The following is a 22029-nucleotide window of genomic DNA, read 5'->3' on the forward strand; positions in this document are numbered from 1 at the left end:
TGCATTGCACTAAACTTCTATTCCTGGCTGTAACTGACCTGCCATGACCTTAGTCAAGCTGCTTCATTCCTTTTGCCTGAGCTTTTCCATCTAGAAAACAGGGATAACAATAGTATAGATAGCAGCATATGCTATATCCCCCCTCCTGTCTGCCGTTATGAGTAAACCAATGTGTGGAAAAGACCCGAGGCAAGAACTAGCACTGCAATAAAAATCTGAAGAAACTCAGCATGTCAGAAACCAGATAAAACAGACCGGTCTGATTTTATCTCAGCTAAAAGGGCAAGCATCTTTTTAGGGTAGTGGGGAAAGAGGTGGTTGGCTTTTTAATACTGACCCTGTTATGAATCTAATGAATGACTACAGGAAATTGTCAGGCGATCATTTGTCAACATGTACGTATCCTATAGTAAATAGTTGCTCAAATGACAAATATCATACTCTTTAGCTATACCTCAAGCTACAGTGTGTATTTGTTTCATTTCAAGGGAGTTATGACAGTTTACACCAGGTGAACATTTGGCATTTGGTTATTCACACACACAACTGTACAGAGCAGCCCCATTCAAATGTTAGACTCAGTTTGGAATAGGTTGTTTCCCACATGCTAGCTGCTACACACATAACCTGTTGCATCTCTATAGAAAGTCATCATCTGCATTCGTGCTCGGTAGCTCATTTATTCAGTGGCACTGATATTACTTCCTTGGAGTCCATGTTACATTACTGCATTACAAGCCTGATGCTAAAATTCTTTAAGGACCCAGTAGGACAGAGAGACTGATTCAGAAAGGTGAATATTGACAGAGGTTTGGCTTCTAACATGTTGGTAGCCTAAGATCTGTCAATGCAAACCTGCAGGTAATGAGCACGTTGTCCCCTGTGTGTGTGTCAATCAACTCCATTTCCATTAAGCTTCTAAAAACTGTGAAGGAAACTCACCTGCCATCACGTGACCTATGCAAGCTGCCATGATAACTGCTCACTTTGCTGTGGATGCTGCCTGCTTTGCTCCTCTGGTCATCCATCATTGCCAGCTGAGTAGATGAGGCGTGTGTGGAGGTCCCCTGGGTGGAGGTCCCTCTCGACTTTCGGATGATGGGAGTATTAGGATCCCTCAGGAGCGACTGGGCGAAATCGGGCTCTTGCAGCACCTGACGACTCTCATTTACTGTTCTGGTCCAATCATACAAGCAGAATAATTAATATTACTACAGCAACATCAAAGGTTTAAAAGCAAACTGCAAGAGCCCTTACTAACTGGCTTATTCTATAAACATGCTTCTTTAATACATAACAGCAAAGGTGGTACAACCTGGGCACACACATTGCCTAAACAGGACTCATAGTTGCCAAATTTTAAGTATATAATATGAATATTTTGGCCAATGCTCTTACTCTTACAGTAATACCTGTCATTGTTTTTCTAACTCAGGCATGTAAAGCATACGGCAGTGTAATAGCAATGTAACTAAAAGTTCAACCTATTACCTCACAAAATCCATAGGATAGGAGAAGCTGCTGGCATACAAAAAAAGTAGACAATATATTTTTTTAATGTATGCTTTTGCTTTCATCTCTGACAGCTTTGGAGATATTGCAATGGACTAATATGCTCATATCACCTCCAAAAAGTACCTCATCAGCACAGAAGAAAAGCAGATCTTTTTTCCAAATGGTCATTTTTAAATCTAGCTTGTGTTAAGTCAAGAAAAACAGTATGCTGGGTGGAGTACAACCATACAGAAGCAATCACATTTTGCCTTTGGCCTTTAGCTAGTAGTTGCAGTTCCCAGCCTGTGCATTTGCTAGACCACCCCCCTTTTTTGATGGACTGAAGAAAAGGAACACGCTTAGTACTTGCTCTGCTCAGAAGAACATTTCCTCTCTGTACATTTGATTTTTTAAAATCTTCCTCTGGTGGTCATCAGTCATCACCTTCCGTGCCCCCTGCTCATCAAACGGCCGCTGTCTGTGCAGTAGGATGCCCACTGAAAGCTCTTTGAAGACAGACCCAGCTCTGCCTCTCATTGCTGATCTGGCTGCCACAGCAGAAGAGTTCTGCTTGAGCCAGCAGGCTACTCTGCATGTGGTCTGCTTTACTGCCCTACTGCATTAAAACTAGGACAGGTACATGGCAGGACTCCCAGCACTTTACCCACAATTTAAGTCAGTGATTCTCAATCAATCAGGGTGCCACAGTTCCAGGGGTGCCATGAGATCCTTTTAAAGGTCCTGCCAGGTGACACTCAATATTAGTGTTGTTAGGTGTGCAAACACCTGCAAGATTCACAACAAACCCAAGGATTTCTAATAGGAATCAATGATGTCAAAAACATTCTGACCTGTTATGGCTTTTTCGAGTTCTCTGAAACAGAGGAATTGCTTTATTATTTTCTGTGACCAAGAAATGAGTGACAGCTAAGAGCTGACATTTTCTGAAGGTGGCCTTGAGTCTAATATGTTTGAGACCCACTGATTTAAGTGAACAAGTATGTTCATGGTAAGGCAATGGGATGTTATGAAACTTCCTTCGTCTCCATTGTGCTGAACTTTGGTCCTGTGTCATACAGTGTCCAAACTAGCCTATCACCTCTAGGCAGCCTGTGCTAGTCACATCTAGGCTAGCAATTCCTCAGTAAATCCAGGTGCGAAAACTGATATTGTAGAATATGTGGCACAGCTATTCAGCAATAGATACTGTCCTCAAGTCACACACTATCATAATCTAAAACAACTGTAGAAAGCCCTAAGACAAGTTGCACAGTAATTTTAATCAAACTGCACTTTGAAAGTAGATTCCAGTGGTCAAGAGAAGGATTAAAATCTCAAACTGCTGCAGAAGCTCGATGAATAAATCTTTGTTTCATATTACAATATATGAGGCAGTTTTTGTAGGTGATATACATCAGCTGTCCAGCTGAGGAAATTGTGTCTTTGAAGAAAGAAGTTACTCTATTCCAACCCTCCACTACAGATAAAAAGTTTGTAGGACCATGCCCAACCTCATTTCTTTTGAGAACAAGGAAGCAGATAATGGATGAAACACATTACTTGATTCTGTTGCCAGGAAAACAAATCTTGGACAAATACATGACAGGGCTTTTGTTCACTTTTAAAACGCATTGAGCAGTGCAACATTTCTGGATAAGTTTTCTTCTGTACCTGTCCTTACTTCCATGAAGAAAATTCTTAGTAGTATTAACCTAAAGTGCTTCTCAGGATTACAGGCAAGGAAGTTTATCTGCCAATATTTTATGGATTCAGCTGCCATGTATCAACTCACTCTTTTTTCCTGCGTCCATGGAAAAAGCTGGCCCATTCAAAACAGGTCTTCTTGCTTCCAACCCAGAAAACTGAAGGTATCCCAACCACTAGAGCCATCAGATACTTCATCAGAAAGAGAATGAGGTCAGGGCGACTCATCTGAGTGACCTAGAGAGGAGAAAACAGACATGACCATTATGCAAACCATCATAGTGCATTACTCCATGTGTTAATTCATTTAAAATAACCGTTTCAGCCTTGAGCCAAAGTAAACACCCACGGGGATCCTTTGTTTTAGAGCTCTAGGGAGCATGACAGAATGTGTTGTTGGGGCTAGTGTTGTGCAGAACAAAAGATTTGACTGCTCTGAAGTCTCCGTCTTTATTTGCATTGCTGCTTTTTTGTTTAGTGTAAGCCAAATCATTCTGAAATATTTTTTCTAGTTTACAAACTGGAAGGGCTCCATTTTAAACAGAAATGAATTATACAGAGCTGAGAGCTCTTTCTGTACAAAAAATAAATCAAGAAAAAGAAACCTCCACACCTTGGAATGAACAACACCAATCTGTCTCCCTTATCATTCCAGAGTGGAGTCGCATTCTTGTTTCCCATCCCTTATCAGCAGGGTGCTATTGTATAACTCTCTGCAAACTCCCTAGAGGATTACTAATGAAGAAGCCATCACATTTTATGCAGAAGTCCTTAACCCCAAGTGAACAATGTGCACATTAATTTGACAAAGATAATGATCGGTACATTCTGGGAACATCTTGTGTAACTGAGAGAAAGGGCTAATTCAAAGAGACATGGTTTCTAAGAAAACTCATGGCATGGTTTTTAAAGAAAAGTTAGCATCGTAACACAAACATTATATTTCAAGCTGCATCCCCATGGCAAGCCAGTTGCTTAGCCCGGTGGCTTCCATAGGGGAATTTGTTCCCTGAGGAGCTCCTCGGCCAGTCCTCTAAAGCAAAGTCAAGGCTTTGATTAATAAATAAAAAATCCCTCTGCCCTGTCCCAGACACTAGGAAGGGAGCCACTCCTGCTTTGGCCCCAGCACAGCAGCCAGCTGTTCCTCTTGCAGCTTGCTTCTTCTTCCTCTTGATTACTTTCCTTTGCTCCCAATAGGATACTCCTTGCTTATCCAAATGCCCCACAGCCAGGCTCTCAACAGGGTTGACTATTCCTCTGTAAAGAGACAGACCACCATATAAAGAGACCTAATCAATAAGGATATGTAACTGCCTGAAACAGCCCACCAGCCTCTTAGAAACTGGGACTACCAACTGATTTGTATGAGTACAGGGTAGGCTACTTGAACCCCTATAAGTGTTCACATTATATTCTCACTTATACCATGGTATGGCTGCACTGCAGTGGTGGTATGCTCTGGAAGGGCCATTTCCAAGGATGCCCTGCCCCATGACATACTCTAAACCCAGAAGTAGGCCTGTGAAGATGCTTGGGACATCCTTCTACAGCGTCTCAAGATTTCAGTCTCCAGTGAGTTGAACAGCTCCTAGGAATAACCCCAGAGCCTCATCTTCACAGGTCTACTTTTGGGTTTGGACCATGCAGGTGGGTGCTGGTAGCTGGGACACTTTTCTATATGGTCTAGCAGGCTATGTGGTCATGATGCTGTAGACGAGCCCTGAGTCTCAGAAATCCATGATCATCAGCAAGTTACTTCCCATCTCATGATTTCTACCTACCAGTCAAGCTTTAACAAAAGCCTTCAGTAGCAATATTATCTACCATTAAATGATGTTGAAAATGAGGAGCAAAATTAGCCAGCTGTACAACTGTTTCTTAAAAACATCAAAACTCACCATTTTCTAGCACTGAAAATAGGGTGAGATCAGAAGCAGATCAAATGATCTTTTTTGAATGTAACATGCAGACAGCAGTAAGCAGGAAGTTCATTTCATGAGGATGTAGCAAGTCCTTGCTCCTTGATTGGGGTAAGTGATTGTGTCCATTATCTGATGGCTAGTTTGGCTGAAGTTCATAGCCTGCAGAGTCAGTCTGGGGTGTTGTGCGTTGTGGTCTCACAAATGATAGTGCAGAGGAAGGCATGCATGCTGTCAAATACCCACTCCATACAGAACACTTCAAAGCAAGTAATGCGGCTTGCCGTAGCACTGGACACATGTAAATAAGTTGTCCTGGGGTTGCCCATTGGCATGTGCCAAGCACTGCTCTCAAGAGGGTACGTTACATCCATTTTGGGGATGTAGAGTGGCCATCTATGCAGAGTAGGCATGTTCTACCTCCCTGCAGTGCTCACTGCTAATCAGCTATTAATTGTCAAGAACCAAAGGGAAAGGGTAGAACTGACCTGGGCAAAGGGTTTATGAAACCAAGTAGCCGATGACCAAGACAGCCTGTGAATACAGCAGTAAGCATCTAAATCCCCACTTCCCCCTCTTTTTAAGACACAGCAATGAAGTGACTGAGACAGCAGTGGAGGATACACAACGAGTTGGATTCAGATGACTAGATGTAGAAGCAAAACAGTGGAGTAGTGACCTAATAGAAACTATTTAGTCAAGCAGGGTATAAAGAGAGGTTGCATTTCTCCCAAGAGAAAGCCTGTTGTCCTGGAATCTACAGAGTCCATTGAATCACTTTAAGTACCTGTGAAGTATGTGAGCTAAAACCTGCAAGCTCTTTTTCCCAGGACAATGCTGTATAAATCTGTTAAACTAATCCAGTCGGTCTTAATCTGGGTGCTGAGGCACCCTGAGGTCTTTTGAAGGGTGCCATGAAATCCACACTGGCAGATCAGGGCAGGGAGCTGGGACCTGCCCCTCCCCTGCAGCTCTTTCCAAGTCCCCAGCCCCTGATTAGGGCCAGGAGCTCCCTGCTGCTGAGGCATGTGGACATTGTCTCTGCCCCAGCAGCAGGCACCCCCTGGAGCCAGGAGATAGCCATCTCCTGGCCCTGTGCTCCCTGCCAGGCCCTGGGCGGCAGGGGCCCATTGCAGGGCTGCAGGAAACTTGGTGCAAAGAGCAGCAAATCTGCTCCCTAAACCCCACATGTGTAGATGCTTGCCCAAAAGCACTTACTCCAAAGTAGCTTACACCAGAGTAAATTTAGGCTGGATCAAATGCACATGTAGACATGCCCACTGTGGATTTTCTCCAACTCTCTGGTGCCACTCCTAATTTGATAGATCTATAATTAATTTGCCAGCTCTTTCAGAATTTGGGGTTGACAATCATCCTTATCCTGCTGGCTAGGATCCAAATTTTTTTTTAATTTTCACCTTGGCTGTGGCAGTTTCTGTTTCCATAACCTCTTTCCCTTGAGCCATCCTGTCTTTGCTCCCATGATCAACATCACTGTTCTTATTGAAAAGTGAGGCGAAGAGCTCATTTCAGCTTTCACATGCTCAGTTTTCATCAAGCAGTAGTGTTGCTGGTTGTTGCTTCCAACTTTGATGTGCTGCAGAGCATTTCTCATGGTCAACCTCTCTTCCTTTTGCTTTGGGACTGCAAAAACAGAACTTGCCTGGGAAACTTTGAATAATGCCTACCTAAGTCCACCTTCTTCCCTGAAATTTCAGCATAGATTTGCATTATTTACTACACAGTCAGGCAAGTGCATTGTCCATCTGCTCCACTTTTACTGTGCGGTAAAGTCAACTCAATGTGTAGCAAATTTGTCATGAGGATACATGCTTGTTTTCACCATGCTCATTTGTAGGGGCATAACAATGAATGACTGTCATCTTCATCTGTCCCATCTGGAATTTCAGGCATTGTTCTCTTATTAACTGCTTCCCTGTCTATGATGGCACACTGTGCAGTGCCCATCATGATCAGAGCACTTCCTTCTCTTCTTGCTGCAAGGTTTCCAGTTTGATGCAAATCTGCTCCTGTCCTTCTACACTCATTTAGGCTGAGAGTCTCTCTCATAAATTAAACACATTTTCCCAATATGCAGCAAATGTACATGATTTTAGAATGCAGGTACAACACCTGGAATGAACCTGGTGCAGAAGACTCTTCAAGACACCAGCTTCACGTCAAGGCTAGGTTTGACTGGCATCTGTCATATGGTTCACATGTGCCCTGCTCAATGATCCAAGGATCAGAGACTGCAGTTGACAAAATCCTTAGTGGTTTCATGACAAGAATATCTTAATAGAGATAGGAAAAAGATAATGACATAATGTAAGGCATTGGTACCACCCTTTCAGGAATGCTACGTACAGGATCCTTCCATAATTCAACGTACAGGATCCTTCCACTAATTCAAACTGGAATAGGTGCAGAGTGGGGTGTATTAGAATAATATGGGGAATGGAAAATGCATATGAAAAAAAAGAATCCAGATTGTTAGCCTGGCAAAACAAATGTTGAAAGGGGAGATTACTGTGCTCTCCAATTCAGGGGAGGAAAGGCTAAACACACTAGCAAAGGAGAAAAGCTATTTAAGCATAACGATAATATTGACAAAAAACACAAATGACAGGGGCACGACCAGGACTTAAGTGGTTGGGGCTTGACCCTAGGAGGTCACAGTCCAGAAGCCCAGGAATAGACAGGGTCAGGGAAGCAAGGGTCCAGATTAGAGCTGGGAGTCAGGAGACTGAGGTCTATGAAAGGGGCCATGACATAAGCTGTTCTGAACAAAACCACAGGCCAAGGGGGTTCAGGCATTGGGGGGGGGGGGGGCGCACAGGACTCCAGACCTGCATTACTAGTCAAGAGGTCTAGACCAGGCCACTACAGCTGTATGGAGACAATGATGTGGGTGACCGCCTAGCTAAGCCACAATTCTGCCTGGCAGAAGACAGGGGTCTAGAAGCACAAAGAGGCCAAGTTGGAGTCTGGAACCAGAAACAGATAACCAGGACCCAGGATGAAGTAGGACCCAGAGCATAAAGAATCAGGAAGTGTCACGGTGCGGGGTCCTAGGAGCGGCTGTGATCTCTCCAAACGCCCCTACCATGCCAAGTCTGAGAGAAAGCACCCTCGTTCTCGCCTGCCACGTCTTTGATGTTAGGTATTTAATAAGGGAGGCTGCCTTTTTGTCCTCTTGGACACAGTGCTCTGGTTTATCCTGGACCCTGTTCTGTATTGACTGACTTGGTGCACCCCAGCTTTATGGGCTATGCGTGGCTCCAACCACCCCTGTACCATGCCCCAAGCCTTGCAGATGTATCAGACGTTGTATAGTCAATCCCTTTCAGCACCCTCACAGGTGCACCCTGGCTCGCCTTGCAATTGCCCGCGCCCTCCCGGCTGCTCTCTGGCTCGCCTTGCAGCCTACGCCCCATGGGCACTCCCTGGCTTCTCTCACAGTTGCCCGCGTTCCCTGCAGACACTTCCTGGCCTCTCCCATGGTTGCCCACGCCCACACAGATGCACACTGGGGCCTTCCCCATGACCGTGCCCACACTGGGGCTTCTTCCCTGCGCCCGTACTGGGGTTTCTCACAATTGGGGCTCAGGTGGCCGTAGCCGTGCCTGGCCCTGAATCCCCTCCTTGGGTCTTAAAGTGAGTGCCTGCTCTGGGGCTTCTTGCCTGCACCCACTCTGGGGCTTCTCACAATTGGGGCTCAGGTGGCCATAGCTGTGCCTGGCCCCCAAATCCCCTCCTTAGGTCTTAAATTTCTTGTGGGGCGCAGCCTCGGCCTTACCTGGCCCCCTATCCTCTGCGCCCCTTCTCAGGGCCGGGGTCAGTGCACTCCTGAATGTTGTGCCCTCTCTGTCACCAGGGCCCCCACACTACCGTGAAGCCCCTATGAGCCCTCTTCCAACCCCTAATAGCCTCCCCCGGTCCTCCGGTTTTATAAAACTACGAACAGAAAACTCAAGCTCCTGGGCTACAAGGTAAACTCTAAGCCATCTGGCTAACCATCATTCAAATCCCTACCAGGGCTTCCTCTACCCAGTATCTTCGAACAGAAGCTGCTCAGGCCATCAGGCTTCTCTACTCTGCTTACTCCAGCAGAGCTCCTTCTCCCTTGGCTGCTAGTGGGGAACTGCCTCCCTGGCCTCAGCTTGGATTATATTTATATAGGTCAGGCCCTGCCCCCTTCCAGTCAGCTGACCAACTGCAGTTGCCCTGGCAACCGGCACCTGCGACAGGAACCAACGAGCGGGACTAAGGAAACCAAAACCAGGAAGTCAGAAGCCCAGGGCTAGACCGGGAGGTAAGCATCTTGAGTAGTCTCCTGAGTGCTGAAAGGGCTGCTGCTAAAAAGCAGGCAGCCACATGCAGCCAACAGTAGAGGATGGCGATGGGTAGTTTGGCTACTGGCAACAAGGAAAATTCAAGTAATGAGGGCCAGCTGATGGGAAATTTGATGCATCTGCTGCTGTGGTCCTAAAATGGCACTCTCAGTCGTTTGATGTTACCCACTAGATTGTCCTGTCTGGAGAAACCTAATCCATTTCCCCCCAGAAAAGATTCTTACCTCAAAAACTTGAGGTAAAATTGGTCAGTGAAAAACTTCCTAGGTAAAATTTAAAAACACATCATTTAAAAACTACAAACCAACAAAAATTTGCAGAACTGTGACTACCTCCATATCCTCAAGACTACTACTGCAGAAAACCCTCTACCATTTACGATTGTAAACCCTCCACCATTGCAAACGTTGACTATATTATAATATTTCATTGTACAAATTAAGTAAAGTCCAATACTTCAATCCAGGTATGATATTACATTATACCAACACTTGAGCAAAATGAAAAAAAAAACCCTCAAAAGGCATTGAATCACAATTTTCATTTTGAATGGTTTTTCCATTTTTTGGAAAAACCATTAAAACTACATTAAAATTAAAATAAGCATCTTTAGATAAAGTAAATCAATTAAAAATTAGTTAGGAATAATTCCACAATACTTTTAAACTCAATAAATGATATCTAGAGGTTATATCACACTTGCTACAACTAATATAAAACCAGAAACCTGAAGTTACTTGACTAGGAATACAAAGCCAAAAATATAAACTGTGGAAAATCCCAAAGCTCAGAGCACAATTCTCAAAAGTTTGGCACTTACTGCAACTTCAAATTAAGCACAATTGTTTGCTTTCATACAAACTGAAAACAGGTTTAAGAACTTTTTTATAAAGCGGAAAAATGCAACTCAGAATTTACCCTTAAGATTTCATTAAATTTAAGGCCAAGTGATTTTCATCTATATTAAACAGCTCAGCTGTACCAAGCTGAAAAAAATACAGTGTAAAGCTGTGACATGCAATTTTAGACATTAAATAATTCAGGTATATGAAGTTACATGTTTGACTGGAAATATCCATGCTCATGCCAGTTTTTTCAAAAAATGTGATCAAGAAACTCTTCATGTAATATACATTGGTACTACTTTAGTCTCATTAGCCACACATCAGCATCAACAGGGTTTTTTCCTCTGCTTGTATTCAGTCTCAGTTGACAGTGTCTAAAACAAGGAGTTGATCTACTATTTTAAATAACTCTCCATACAACTCTGTGGTGTTCTTAGCTTTCAGAGATAAGGCTGAGAATCTCAAATGTACCCTCCTGGAGAAAAAAAAAAAAAAAATCAGGTTATCGGACTAGTGAGGCAAGTGTGGACTTGCATAGCCAACATACTCCAATGATTCCAGCCAAGCAAGAGAGCATTTCCTTGCCTTTTCCTCCATAAATGCCTCTGGAAATCACACAGAACAGTCTTCTTCACAGAGCATCTGGCAGTGGTCATTTCCTGGGGGAAGAGCTGTGACAGAACTGTGCCAGAGTACACGTGCACATGTGTGTAACATGAACATCCACTCTGAGCTGAAGTACTTGAATAATGAACATTGAAAACAGAGATTTAACACAAGAAGTGTTGAAATTCATACAAGGGGAAATATGATGTGGACACTAGACAGTTGGAAAAAGCCCTTACAAGCACAAAATCTATTAACTGTGAGGGGGAAAGAATGAGGTTTACCAAGGGTCTGTTCATTCAAGACTCTCAGCATTTTCTTATAAAAAGCATACCGATACAGTGGACAAGAGCTTTACTAGTCACCACGGCCTTACCTGCAGGTATAAAAAGTCTATTTAAAAAAATCCAAGGACTTAAATGACTAATGTAGATTAAAAGAAGAGAGAGAATCTGGAATGCTATTAAGAGGATTCAAGTCCCTTCCCTACTTACCTTCCTACATAAATCCACACAACTACTAATCCAGACCTTGACCCTGTTGAACTATACAAAACAAATATAACAGTGACAAGGACTAGAAGTATATTGCATGATGTGAGGCTTTATCGTGAATATTACCTTCTTTACACACATTAACAGAGCTGTAAAGCAGTGCTGAAAGATGCTGTGTAAGTAATTCATCCATAAGATACTGTCAAATAATGTAAGAAAACAAACCAGTTTCTATCCCGCAAAGATGGTTTCCACTTACAAAGGCCTTCTGCACTAAGTACAGACAGTCGAAAAGCCTGAGGCTGAATTGATTCAGTCCTTTGCAGGTAAGTCTAAGATGCAGAGATTGAACCGAGAAGCAAGTGAACAGACGTTCACTTCTGATTCAGGAAATGCAGCCACATGCCTGCCATGGCTCAAACCAGAAGGACGCTACAGCATGCCTGCCAGCCACTGCCAAAGGGAAGGAAAGAGAGAAGGCCTCTAAAACTTTATGCCCCACTCCCTGCTCAAGTGGAGGGGGCCATGGTCAGGCCCCAGCCTGGAGATAGCTAGAGGGTCTGCCTGTCAGGCTGAGGAGGGCATGGGTGGGAAAAAGGTAGTGGCATTGAATTCATAAAAGCCTGAACAAGAATAGTTCTCTCTCTGAAGCGAGCATTAAATATAACTCGGCTGTGTGCTCGCTTCCTCTTCCTGCTGCCCTCAAAGTCTCTGGGATTCACTGCCCACAATCATAGCAGCAGGACTCTGCAGAGTTGCTTATCACTTCCTCTTCCTGCTTCCTGGTGCCTCTGGGATTTGTAGTCCACAGTAGCAGCCAGCAGTACATTTAGCAGGTCAGGGCAGCTCCATACTTGGGGGAAGGGTGTTTAACTCCCCTCCCTAGGCGCCAGACCACAGCCTGGGTTTGCCTGGTGGGGTGGGGGCAGTGAGCCAGCCAGTGAGGACAGTAAGCCAGCCCTCACTGCTCTAGCCAGGGAGCAGAGGGGTGGGACCAACCCTGCTCCAACTTTGGAGCAGACAGCACAGCCCAGTCCAGGGCTGCAAAGCATTCTGGGAGACTCTGATTTAACAACAGGAAGGGGTCTGGAACAGAAGTTGCATAACTGATTTAGGTCAAACCAGTTTAAGTCTAATACTTCATTCAACTAGATTTATCTTAAACCAGTTTCAGCCATTTTGAAACTGGTTTATGTGCACTGAACTTCTGTTCTACATTCATAGAAGTTAGGGTCAGAAGGGACCTCAATAGATCATCAAGTCCGACCCCCTGCATAGACAGGAAAGAGTGCTGGGTTCAGATGACCCCAGCCAGATGCCCATCCAACCTCCTCTTGAAGACTCCCAGGGTAGGGGAAAGCACCACCTCCCTTGGGAGCCTAGTCCAGACCTTGGCCACTCTAACTGTAAAGACGTTCCTCCTAATGTCCAGTCTAAATCTGCTCTCTGCTAGCTTATGGTCATTATTTCTTGTGACCCTCAGGGGTGCCTTGGTGAGTAGAGCCTCACCAATTCCCTTCTGCACCCCCATGATGAATTTATAGGCAGCCACAACGTCACCTCTCAACCTTCTCTTGTGGAGGCTGAAGAGGTCCAGGTGCCCTAGTCTTTCCTCGTAGGGCTTGGCCTCCAATCCCTTAACCATACAAGTGGCTCTTCTCTGGACCCTCTCCAGGTTATCCACAACCCTCTTGAAGTGCGGCACCCAAAACTGGATGCAGTACTCCAACTGTGGTCTGACCAGCGCCCGACAGAAGGGAAGTATCACCTCCTTGGTTGGGTTTGTCATGCATCTGCTGATGCACGCTAAAGTGCTGTTAGCTTTTCTGATGAGTTTGTCACACTGACGACTCATGTTCATCTTGGAGTCCACTAGGATTCCAAGATCCCTTTCCGCTTCCGTGCTGCTGAGCAGGTCATTTCCTAGGCAGTAGGTGTGCTGGACATTTTCCTCCCTAGGTGCAGCACTTTACATTTCTCCTAGTTGAATTGCATTCTATTGTTTTCTGCCCATTTGTCCAACCTGTCCAGGGCTGCCTGTAGTTGTTCCCTGCCCTCCAGTGTGTCAACCTCTCCCCACAGTTTTGTATCATCCGCAAACTTGGACAGAGTACACTTCACGCCCTCGTCCAAGTCACTGATGAAGACATTGAAGAGTATCAGTCCAAGGACTGAGCCCTGCGGGACCCCACTACCCACTCCCTTCCAGGTCGATACTGACCCATCCACTACCACCCTCTGGGTATGACCCTCTAGCCAATTTGCCACCCACTGGACTGTGTAAGCATCCAAGTCACAGCCTCTTAACTTGTTCACTAGTATGGGGTGGGATACCATATCGAAGGCCTTCCTGAAATTTAAGTAAATGTTATATACCCCTACTCCTGCAGCCAGGTGTTTTGTAACCTGGTCATAAAAAGAGACTAAATTAGTCAGACATGATCTACCTGCTACAAACCGCTGCTGGTTTCCCCTCAGCATAATTTTTCCTGCTGGGCTGTCACATATATGAGCCTTAATAATCTTTTCAAAGACTTTGCCAAGGATGGAGGTGAGTGACTGGCTTATAGTTGCCTGGATCCTCCTTCCTCCCCTTCTTGAAAATAGGGACCACGCTGGCCCTTTTCCAGTCCTTTGGGACCTGGTCCGTGCACCACGAGTGCTCAAATATTCTTGCCAGTGGCTGTGCAATGATATCAGCCTTCAGTACCCTCAGATGGAGCTCATCCGGGCCTGCCGACTTAAACACATCCAATCCTTCCAAGTGACTCTGCAATATCTCAGGGTCAACGCTTGGTAGTCTGGTTTAAATTACAGATTTAAACCGGTTTCTGATCACTTAAACCAGTTTGTGTGTAACTTCTATCCCTAGCCATAGAGAGAGAGCCTGATTAACAAGAGAAAACGTATTTCATGAAGTTTGAGATCACCCTCCAAATACTCAGCTGAAAAATTTGTGAAGAATTTATAGCTGGATTTCAAAAAGGGAGAGGATTTCCTTGGTCTCGCCTTGGCTGGCCATCTGCCTCTAGATCTCTACTGGGACCGATGAGAAGGCACCATTTTTGCCAGTAAAGAGGCCATTTTGCTCTGGTTCTTAGTGTCAGGGAGAGTGGGTACATGTATAACCTGGAGCTCTCAACCATGGGTTGAACATAAAGCTAAGATACATGCTGAGAAAAAAAAAAGTGCAGAAGTTTTCTAGTTTTCTGCTCAAATGACCAATATGGAATATGGATATGGATTTTCTCCAGACAAAAAAGAAGCAGAAGAGGTTGTTGGGGGTTCAAATCATCACCAGCTAAAACATAGGATAGCAAGCAAGTCAGGGTAGGACCATCTGAGAGAAGAAAGCACCCCTTGCCTCTGCAAAAGTACTGGAAAAAGATCAGATGCAGTAAGCAGAGATCACAGAAAGAACAGAAATATTTTGAGACAAAGCCAAAAAATAGTGGGTGGCTCCTTGTGGCCCAGTTTTACAGGAGATGGGAGGGCAAGTAACAACAAGGTGCTGAGCTGCAAGGCTCCCCTTCAAGGGAGGGAAGCACCCAAACACTCATGCAGTGGTAAAGGTGTTTGATGAGAGTAGTTAGGAGAGAAATACAAACTTTGGGATGTTTCCTGAGGCAAAAGCCATTAAAGCACTTTAAGTTCCTGAGGTCCCTTCCAACCCTAATTTACTATGATTCTCTGATTTCCTATTTCTAGTCAAGCAGTTGACAAGGAGCAGGAAGTACTCTTGGCTTTTCTCCCCTCAGTACAGGGACACAAAGAGGAGCAGGGCTACAGCACACTCCATGGGTATTGCTAATGGACAAAGTCTCCATTCCAAACTCACAGGTGAGGCACACTCCCCCTGAGAATATCTAGGTGGACAATTTCTCGGAGAACAAGATATTTATGTTAGGGGTGCACTGATAAAGATTTTATTGGCCGACACTGATGGCCAATTATTAACCAGCCACATTGGCCAATACCAATCCAATAGCCAATTTAAAAGGAACGCAGTCTGGCAGCTTGGAGAGTTGCATCCAGCTGGTAAGTCTGTGGAGGGGAAGGGGTGGGGGCAGATTGAGGCATTCATAGTGAGGCAGGGACATGAGCAATGCATGCCCCCAGAGGTTGGGGGGGCACAGTGACCACCTGCAGGCAGCAGCAGGTGGCCACAGTGATGTTGGTGGCAGTGTGTGTGTGTGTGTGTGGCAAGCACCAACCAGTGGTTGGCAACCACCCAGATACCACCAGCAGTATTGGTAATGGCGGGGAGGGTTGGCGAGCAATGATTACCCGCAGGCATCACTGGCGGTGCTTCTCTCAGGGGATGCATGTGCACCCACATGTACCCCCTACACATCACTAAAGGGCAGGGACAGAGGCAGGCACTGCCCAGCCAGTGTGGTAAATGGACCCCAGGGCAGGGTGCAGCCATAGGCGGCTCGTTCAGGGGGGCACAGGGAGGTGGGGTGGCTCCCTGCCCCTGCACACCCCCCCCAGGGGAGGCATGAGGAGCATGTGCCCCCACCCAGATTTGTGCACAGGGCAGGCTGCCCGCTGTGGGCTCAGGGCCAGGGGTTACACTGGCCTCTTCCCTGCGGGGGGGAAGGGGGAGGCTGAGCTCAGGGTGGGTGGCAGCAGCACTGGGAGTGTTGGTTATGGTTAATTTTGGGGTGGCTGTAGCCCACCCTGTAGTGCCCCCTCCCAGCACTGCCACTGCCCACCCCTTCTCCACCCACCCCGAGTGCAGCCCTGGCTCAGCCCCCGCACCAGGAACAGCCCCTGGCCCTGAGCCTAGGGCACGCAGTCCTGGGGGTGCATGCAGTGGTGGGGAGCCACCACCCTCCCCATCCTAGGGTCCATTCACCACCCTGGCTGGGCAGCACCTGCCTGTGCCCCAGCTTCAGCCCCTCCCTCACCATGGGGCCCCCAATCTGCACCCCCTGCCCCTTCCCCCCATGGACTTACTGGCTGGATGCTGCTCTCCAAGCTGCCCAGCTGCATTCCCAACTGCATGGGTGCTGTGGCTGTGCATGTTCATGTGGCATTTATTGGTGACATTATCAGCTACACCAGCCAAGAAAAGCCGATTGCCAATAACGTTAAGTTTCCTTTTACTGGTGCTGATCTGATATTGACCAATATACCAGTGCAACGTCTAGTTTATATGCCAGTTGAAGAGTTCATACAGATTTGAAGGTTATGTTCTAAACTATATAATCATGTAATTATTTAAACCATTGCATAAAATGCCTCAAAAAGTGAAGGATTGTTGGTTGTAGAACAACCTTGGAGAACACATAGCAGCAGAGTCTCCCTATGCCTGATGAAGGGTGTTTGTGCCCAAAAGCTTGCAAAGAACTTTTTTCCAAGTATTTATTTGGTCTTAAAAAAAAGATCACACCTACCCAAGGAAACTTGCCTGTCAAAAAATGAAAGATACCTTTTATTGGATGAACTGGATAGTTAGGAGAGACAAAGACAAGCTTTTAGGTACCACTGTCCCCTCTCTCAGGTTTCTGGGAGAAAAGCCAACCCTTCTTTGCCAGGGACCTGAGGAAGGGAACAGTGGCACCCAAAACCTTGTCTATGTTCCTCCTGACTATACAGTTGGGCCAATAAAATATGTCACCCACAAAAATCCTCACTTCTCACACTTTTTCTGGACCATCATGACTACAACATCATCCCAACGGTATCTAAAAAATGAAGACATTTATTCTCTTAAAAAATAGTTACGTCCATAGTGCTTCATGCTTAAAGAACTAAAAAAAACCTAACAGAAATAAAAACATACAGCAAGGTTTCAGTAAAAACTGCAGCATGCAGAAAACCTGCCAATTACAATAAAAAAAAAGAAAGACATTTCAGTGAACTATCCCTCAGGCATTCACAGTTACTATCTTTTAGATGTATGTGGTCCTTAAGACATTATACCAACTCAATCAAGTAACATCCCCATACTTTCTTCAATAGTTTACAGAACAAAGTTTTCAAACCTGGTGGTCTAAAGATAACTCCTAGACATAAGGTGTATGCTAGCTAAAAATAAGCAACTGCAGTGCCCACCAACTTCAAAGTCACCAGCCAGCTTGTTCACAAGTCTAGTTGTTAGGCACCATCCTCTAGAACCTATTCCACCTATTGGCAGTACTGGACCTAGACTCCTGGTGGACCCGGGTGAACTTTTAATACCAGGCCCCCCTTTGCCAGAGATGATGATGATAATCAGACAACAGAAAAAAATGACCATTTTCGGGACCCCTTTCTGTCCAGGCTTCCAGGCAGCTGCCCAGTTTGCTCATGCCTGTGGCTGGTTCTGCCTATTGGTCATCCAAGTAACCTTTGATTTCACCCTGCTCAAGTCACTGAATACAGTTAAATGCAAAGAAGCACATGGATCCTTTTCCTCCTCTTCAGTATATTTTTGTGATTTTGCCTTTAGGCTGAGGTGATAGCGCATTACAAAATCTGGAGCATTTACATTTTTTTCAGGGAGTTCAGCCTAGGATCATACCCCATTGCCTAGATACTTAAGTAGACTAAATAGGTGGAACAGCATCTGGTCCTGTATGCCTGGTGCCTAACAGAACTATGATGGTATCTTCCTTTCTAAATCAAGGGCTGATCCTACAATCTTGCTGGCCAACGCCTGCACACTATGTTGCATTTAAGGCAGGACCTCTCAAAGCAAGAGGATGTGCCCAAAATAATGAAGAGAGGGACTAGCCTCACAATGCAATCCAGTTGATGTCCCTTCTTTGTTTTCTGGTCCTGCGCTTTTCTTAGTGATTGAGTTTGTGCTTCCCTCACAGAAGGGACCTTAAGTATCTGGCAGAGGCACTTCCTGGCTATGGAGCTCCTGGGGGTGTCAGCTACTGCAACACTTCAGTGACAATCTCCCAGGAAATGAGAGAGCTAGAATCTGGAGGCAGTAAATGCTTCCTGAGGAACTGTAGAGGCAGCCCTCTGCCACAGAGCAAAACCGAAACCTTAGTGAGCTTGAGATCAGCTCCATCATTAACCAGGAAGGATTCGACATTCCATCCACTAGAGATCAACAGCCAAGCTGGTTAATTAAACTGGTAGAGACTACATACGTAGGAGGTAAAATTTTTGTAATGTAAAGACTTATTTTGTCTCTATCTGCAGGCTGCAAAGAGCTACATTCAAGCACCTAAAGGTATAGATCAAAGAAGAATGTACTTTCTCTACAACCTACGCTGCTCTAAATGCAGATTAATTTATGTGGGGTGACAAAAGGTTCATGCACAGTAGCAGGTGTTCAATAAAAGGTTTAAAAACATCAATGTTAGCATTCCTCCAGGGAAAAACAATGCTTCTTTCCAGACGCACTGTTAATTTGGGATGGTTACGCAACTCATTGCTGAATATTTTTCCCTTCTCCCTCCACTATCAATCATGGCTGGATTTGAAAGAGGGGGAACAATGGCCCCTCCTACTAAAATATATCAAATAGCAAATTAATGAGCTTGCCACATATGTGAAGTGAAAGCTCAAACCCTCTGAGTGCCCAACACCTGTCCCCCTCCTTTGGGGCACAATTCTATAACTACATTGATCACCAAGATTTCCCCATGGATAAAAGGCAATGCAAGTCAAATTAAGCTGGCCTTTTGTTAAAGATGGGAGGGACTAAAAAGGAACATGATCAAACCACATCATATTCATAAAAGCAACCTCAGGCATAGCCACTGCCTTAGAGCTTTCTATATGAGGCTGCTGACTTCCCCAATAAAATAAAGTTTGAGCAACCTGATTTCAGGCTGTTACACAAACTTAAAAAGGATATTTTTGAATCCTATTCAGTTGCCTTGTCCCTTTCCTGTTTCAGACCTGATCAACATGCAAAAAAAAAGGGGGGAGCTATACTTTTGTCATTTAAATAGCATAGACTGGTGACCTGGAAAGCTAAAAGACTTCCAAAACAGAAAAATATCTTAAGAGAATCTTATTTTGCTTTCATTGAAGTCCATAGGTGATTTCAGTCGGTTCAGAATCAGATGCAAACGTACAAGAATTAAGACGCTCAGTGCCAGAAACCTCCCCTGGCCCCGAAAGAACTCAACAGCTGTCATTTTGGGCTTCAAATTGCCAGTAGCCAAATAGACCACAAAGCCCCAAGATACCAAGGACACTGATATCTAGAGTACTCCACGAGCACTGTGCCCAGCTTTCTCTTTTCAAATCGTATTTTCTGCAGCTGGCAGGATCTGGAGGTACAATACATGCACTTGGGCCACCGAGGAGGCTGTTAGATCACTCAGATAGGTTCCCCCCTAACTTGATGAAAGAGTGGAAAGTATTGAGGAAAACCTCTTCAGAAATGAAGACTATTATTGGAGGCTGGTAGGTACCACAGAAGCAGAGCAAAAGGAAGGATAATGAGGAAAATATTTGGCAGGTCTAAAACAGGGGTTAGCACCTTTTGCCCCTGCTTGCGGCCCAGTGCCCACCTTGGGCCACAGCCCCACACCTCCCTGGTTATCATCAGATTCGATTCTGCAAAGGGAATAGATAGGAAAAAAAGCAGGCACTAGGGACCCCACGGATGCTGCCTGTGCTCCACCAGAGAGAATAAACTGAACACACAGGCAATAGGACCCTGGGAGTGGTGTCTGCTGCTGTGGCTGGAGCGTGCTGCTGACTGAGCTGTCTTGCCAGATCCAGTCTCTTCACCTGCCAACTCTGACCTGCGGGCTGTAGGTTGCCGACCCCTGATCTAAAAGTGAAATTTTGTCACTGAAATTGTTGTCCAAATAGTTTTGAAAGAACTAAAAATGACTCCAAACAACTCTTGAATGCTCTGAAGGGATGTCAGTCTGCAGTAAGGCTTTCATTTGAGGTGCCAGTGGCACATACCAGGCAAACCCACAAGCAGACAGACAGACAGACAAAATATAAAACCTCCATGTAAACTAACGGTAGGATGAGCTAAGTCCTGAAGGAAGAACGCTCCTCTGCAGCTGTCTACACACTGGTATATTAGAAGTTGTAGCTTCCTTCCCTTCTACCACTGCTGAGCGTATGGCTTGAGGGTGGTGGGAACGTCTACACCAACACTAGCGGCATACAAGGCCCCTCATTAATGGTGCATTTCCCACAGGGTGAAGGGTGCAATGCATTGGATCTGATGGTCAGGTTCCCAGCGGCATGGTGGTTTGCTGCTTCAGGAGATTCATTGTGTCCTCCTCCGCCTGCTGGTATGACTCCCTCTCTCTTGTCTTTCTGTAAGATTTTCTTTCTTCATTCCTTTCATTCCACTACTTTTCAGATGCATCCAAGTATTTTAAAGTGCAAGATAATGCTGTGCCGAGACACCTGTACTAGCTCAGTACAGGTGTCAAATACGCAGCGCTATAGCTACGTTAGCATACCACTATCTAGGGGGTAATAAGCTCTCCAAGAAGACTATAATGCTTCCAGTTCAGGAGCTAGTCCGGGTGGTTTCAGCATGGCGCTGCCTTGTGCCATATAGATGTATTTCCATTAGCTCTATGAATGTGTCCTCCTTGGAGCATCTTTCACTTCATTAATAGCCTGGTCAGGACTGCTGATAGCATGTATGTCAAGGCCACCCTAGGCAAGGGCACTGAGGGGGAAGAAGGAAACAGAACATGTCTGATTTACAGCAATAGTACAAAGTTTAAAAAACCCCCAAACTTTAAACTCCTTAACATGTTTTTTTATTAAGCCGCAAGAGGCAGAGTAGCTTTGGGATCAAGCTATTATTGCCTTGGTGAATTTAGCAGAGTCATAAAACCTGCATGTTTTCAGAGGAGAATGAGAAAGCAGGGAAGCCGCATGCTATAGGAACACGGCAAGGGTCAGCAAAGAAAGTTTAAGAAGAAAAAAAATTGTAGTGTATTTGTTGATTCATTTAATTTCTTAGGTGAGCCAGGGAACCTGCAGGCTAATTTGAGGCCCAGTTATTAACACTGATGATGCCAGCTGAATTACTCTGAGTGGCAAGGACAAGTGAAGCAGCTAGGCCCAAGAACTTAAAGGAAAGGAATATGGAAGTTCCAGGCCCATCTTGAGAAAGCTCCAAGAGGAAGAGCAAAGGGACATTGGTGTGCCAGTGAAGGACTTTCTCTGCAAAGTTGTGTGGACAAATGGTGTAGCCCTGATTGCCAGACGACAAGATGGAGCCCGAGCAGGACACCACCTTCATATCTCTAATACCCCTTCGTCTCATCAAGTCATGAGTGACACCTACACCATGTTTACATGTCTGCAAACCATCTGTACCAGAAAAACAGCAGCCTGATGCACTACTTGACTGTTAGGGCAGCAGAGCCTGCACACATGGTGGCACTGCTGACTTGGATGCCCTGCTGAGCTCTTGTCCTGTGTTTTGCCTGGAAATACTGCTGTACCCTTGAAAAGGAGCAGGCGCTGTGTGGCAGAGGGCATGGATCTATAAATGTTAATTTCCTCCCTGGAGGGCCTCCACTAAAAAGCCAGCATGTACAGCCTGCAATTCCTTTTGTTCTGTGCACATGGGAAAGAGGCTGCTCACAAGCTAGATGGGAGAGCCTTGCTGGAAGACATAAAAGAAAAAAAAATACAGTACTTACCAGAATGGTCTTCCCCT

General features: G+C 45.3%; 1 protein-coding gene across 2 annotated transcripts in view; it reads right to left on the reverse strand.

Moving 5' to 3' along the window:
- Positions 1 to 22029, reverse strand: part of FZD3 (frizzled class receptor 3) — a 79781-nt gene that overhangs the window by 5421 nt on the left and 52331 nt on the right. Inside the window, exons 4-6 of one of the 2 annotated variants that reach the window (XM_019537216.1) lie at positions 3287 to 3435; positions 943 to 1176; positions 39 to 90 (exon numbers count right to left, since the gene is read on the reverse strand). In XM_019537216.1, the coding sequence (XP_019392761.1) occupies positions 54 to 90; positions 943 to 1176; positions 3287 to 3435 (420 nt within the window). In that variant the 3' untranslated portion in view covers positions 39 to 53. The remainder of the gene's footprint in view (positions 1 to 38; positions 91 to 942; positions 1177 to 3286; positions 3436 to 22029) is intronic. The other variant, XM_019537215.1, reaches the window with a different exon arrangement.

Source organism: Crocodylus porosus, unplaced genomic scaffold, assembly GCF_001723895.1.
Source record: "Crocodylus porosus isolate Cpor-Errol unplaced genomic scaffold, CroPor_comp1, whole genome shotgun sequence".
In the NCBI taxonomy this organism is placed as follows: Eukaryota; Metazoa; Chordata; order Crocodylia; family Crocodylidae; genus Crocodylus; species Crocodylus porosus.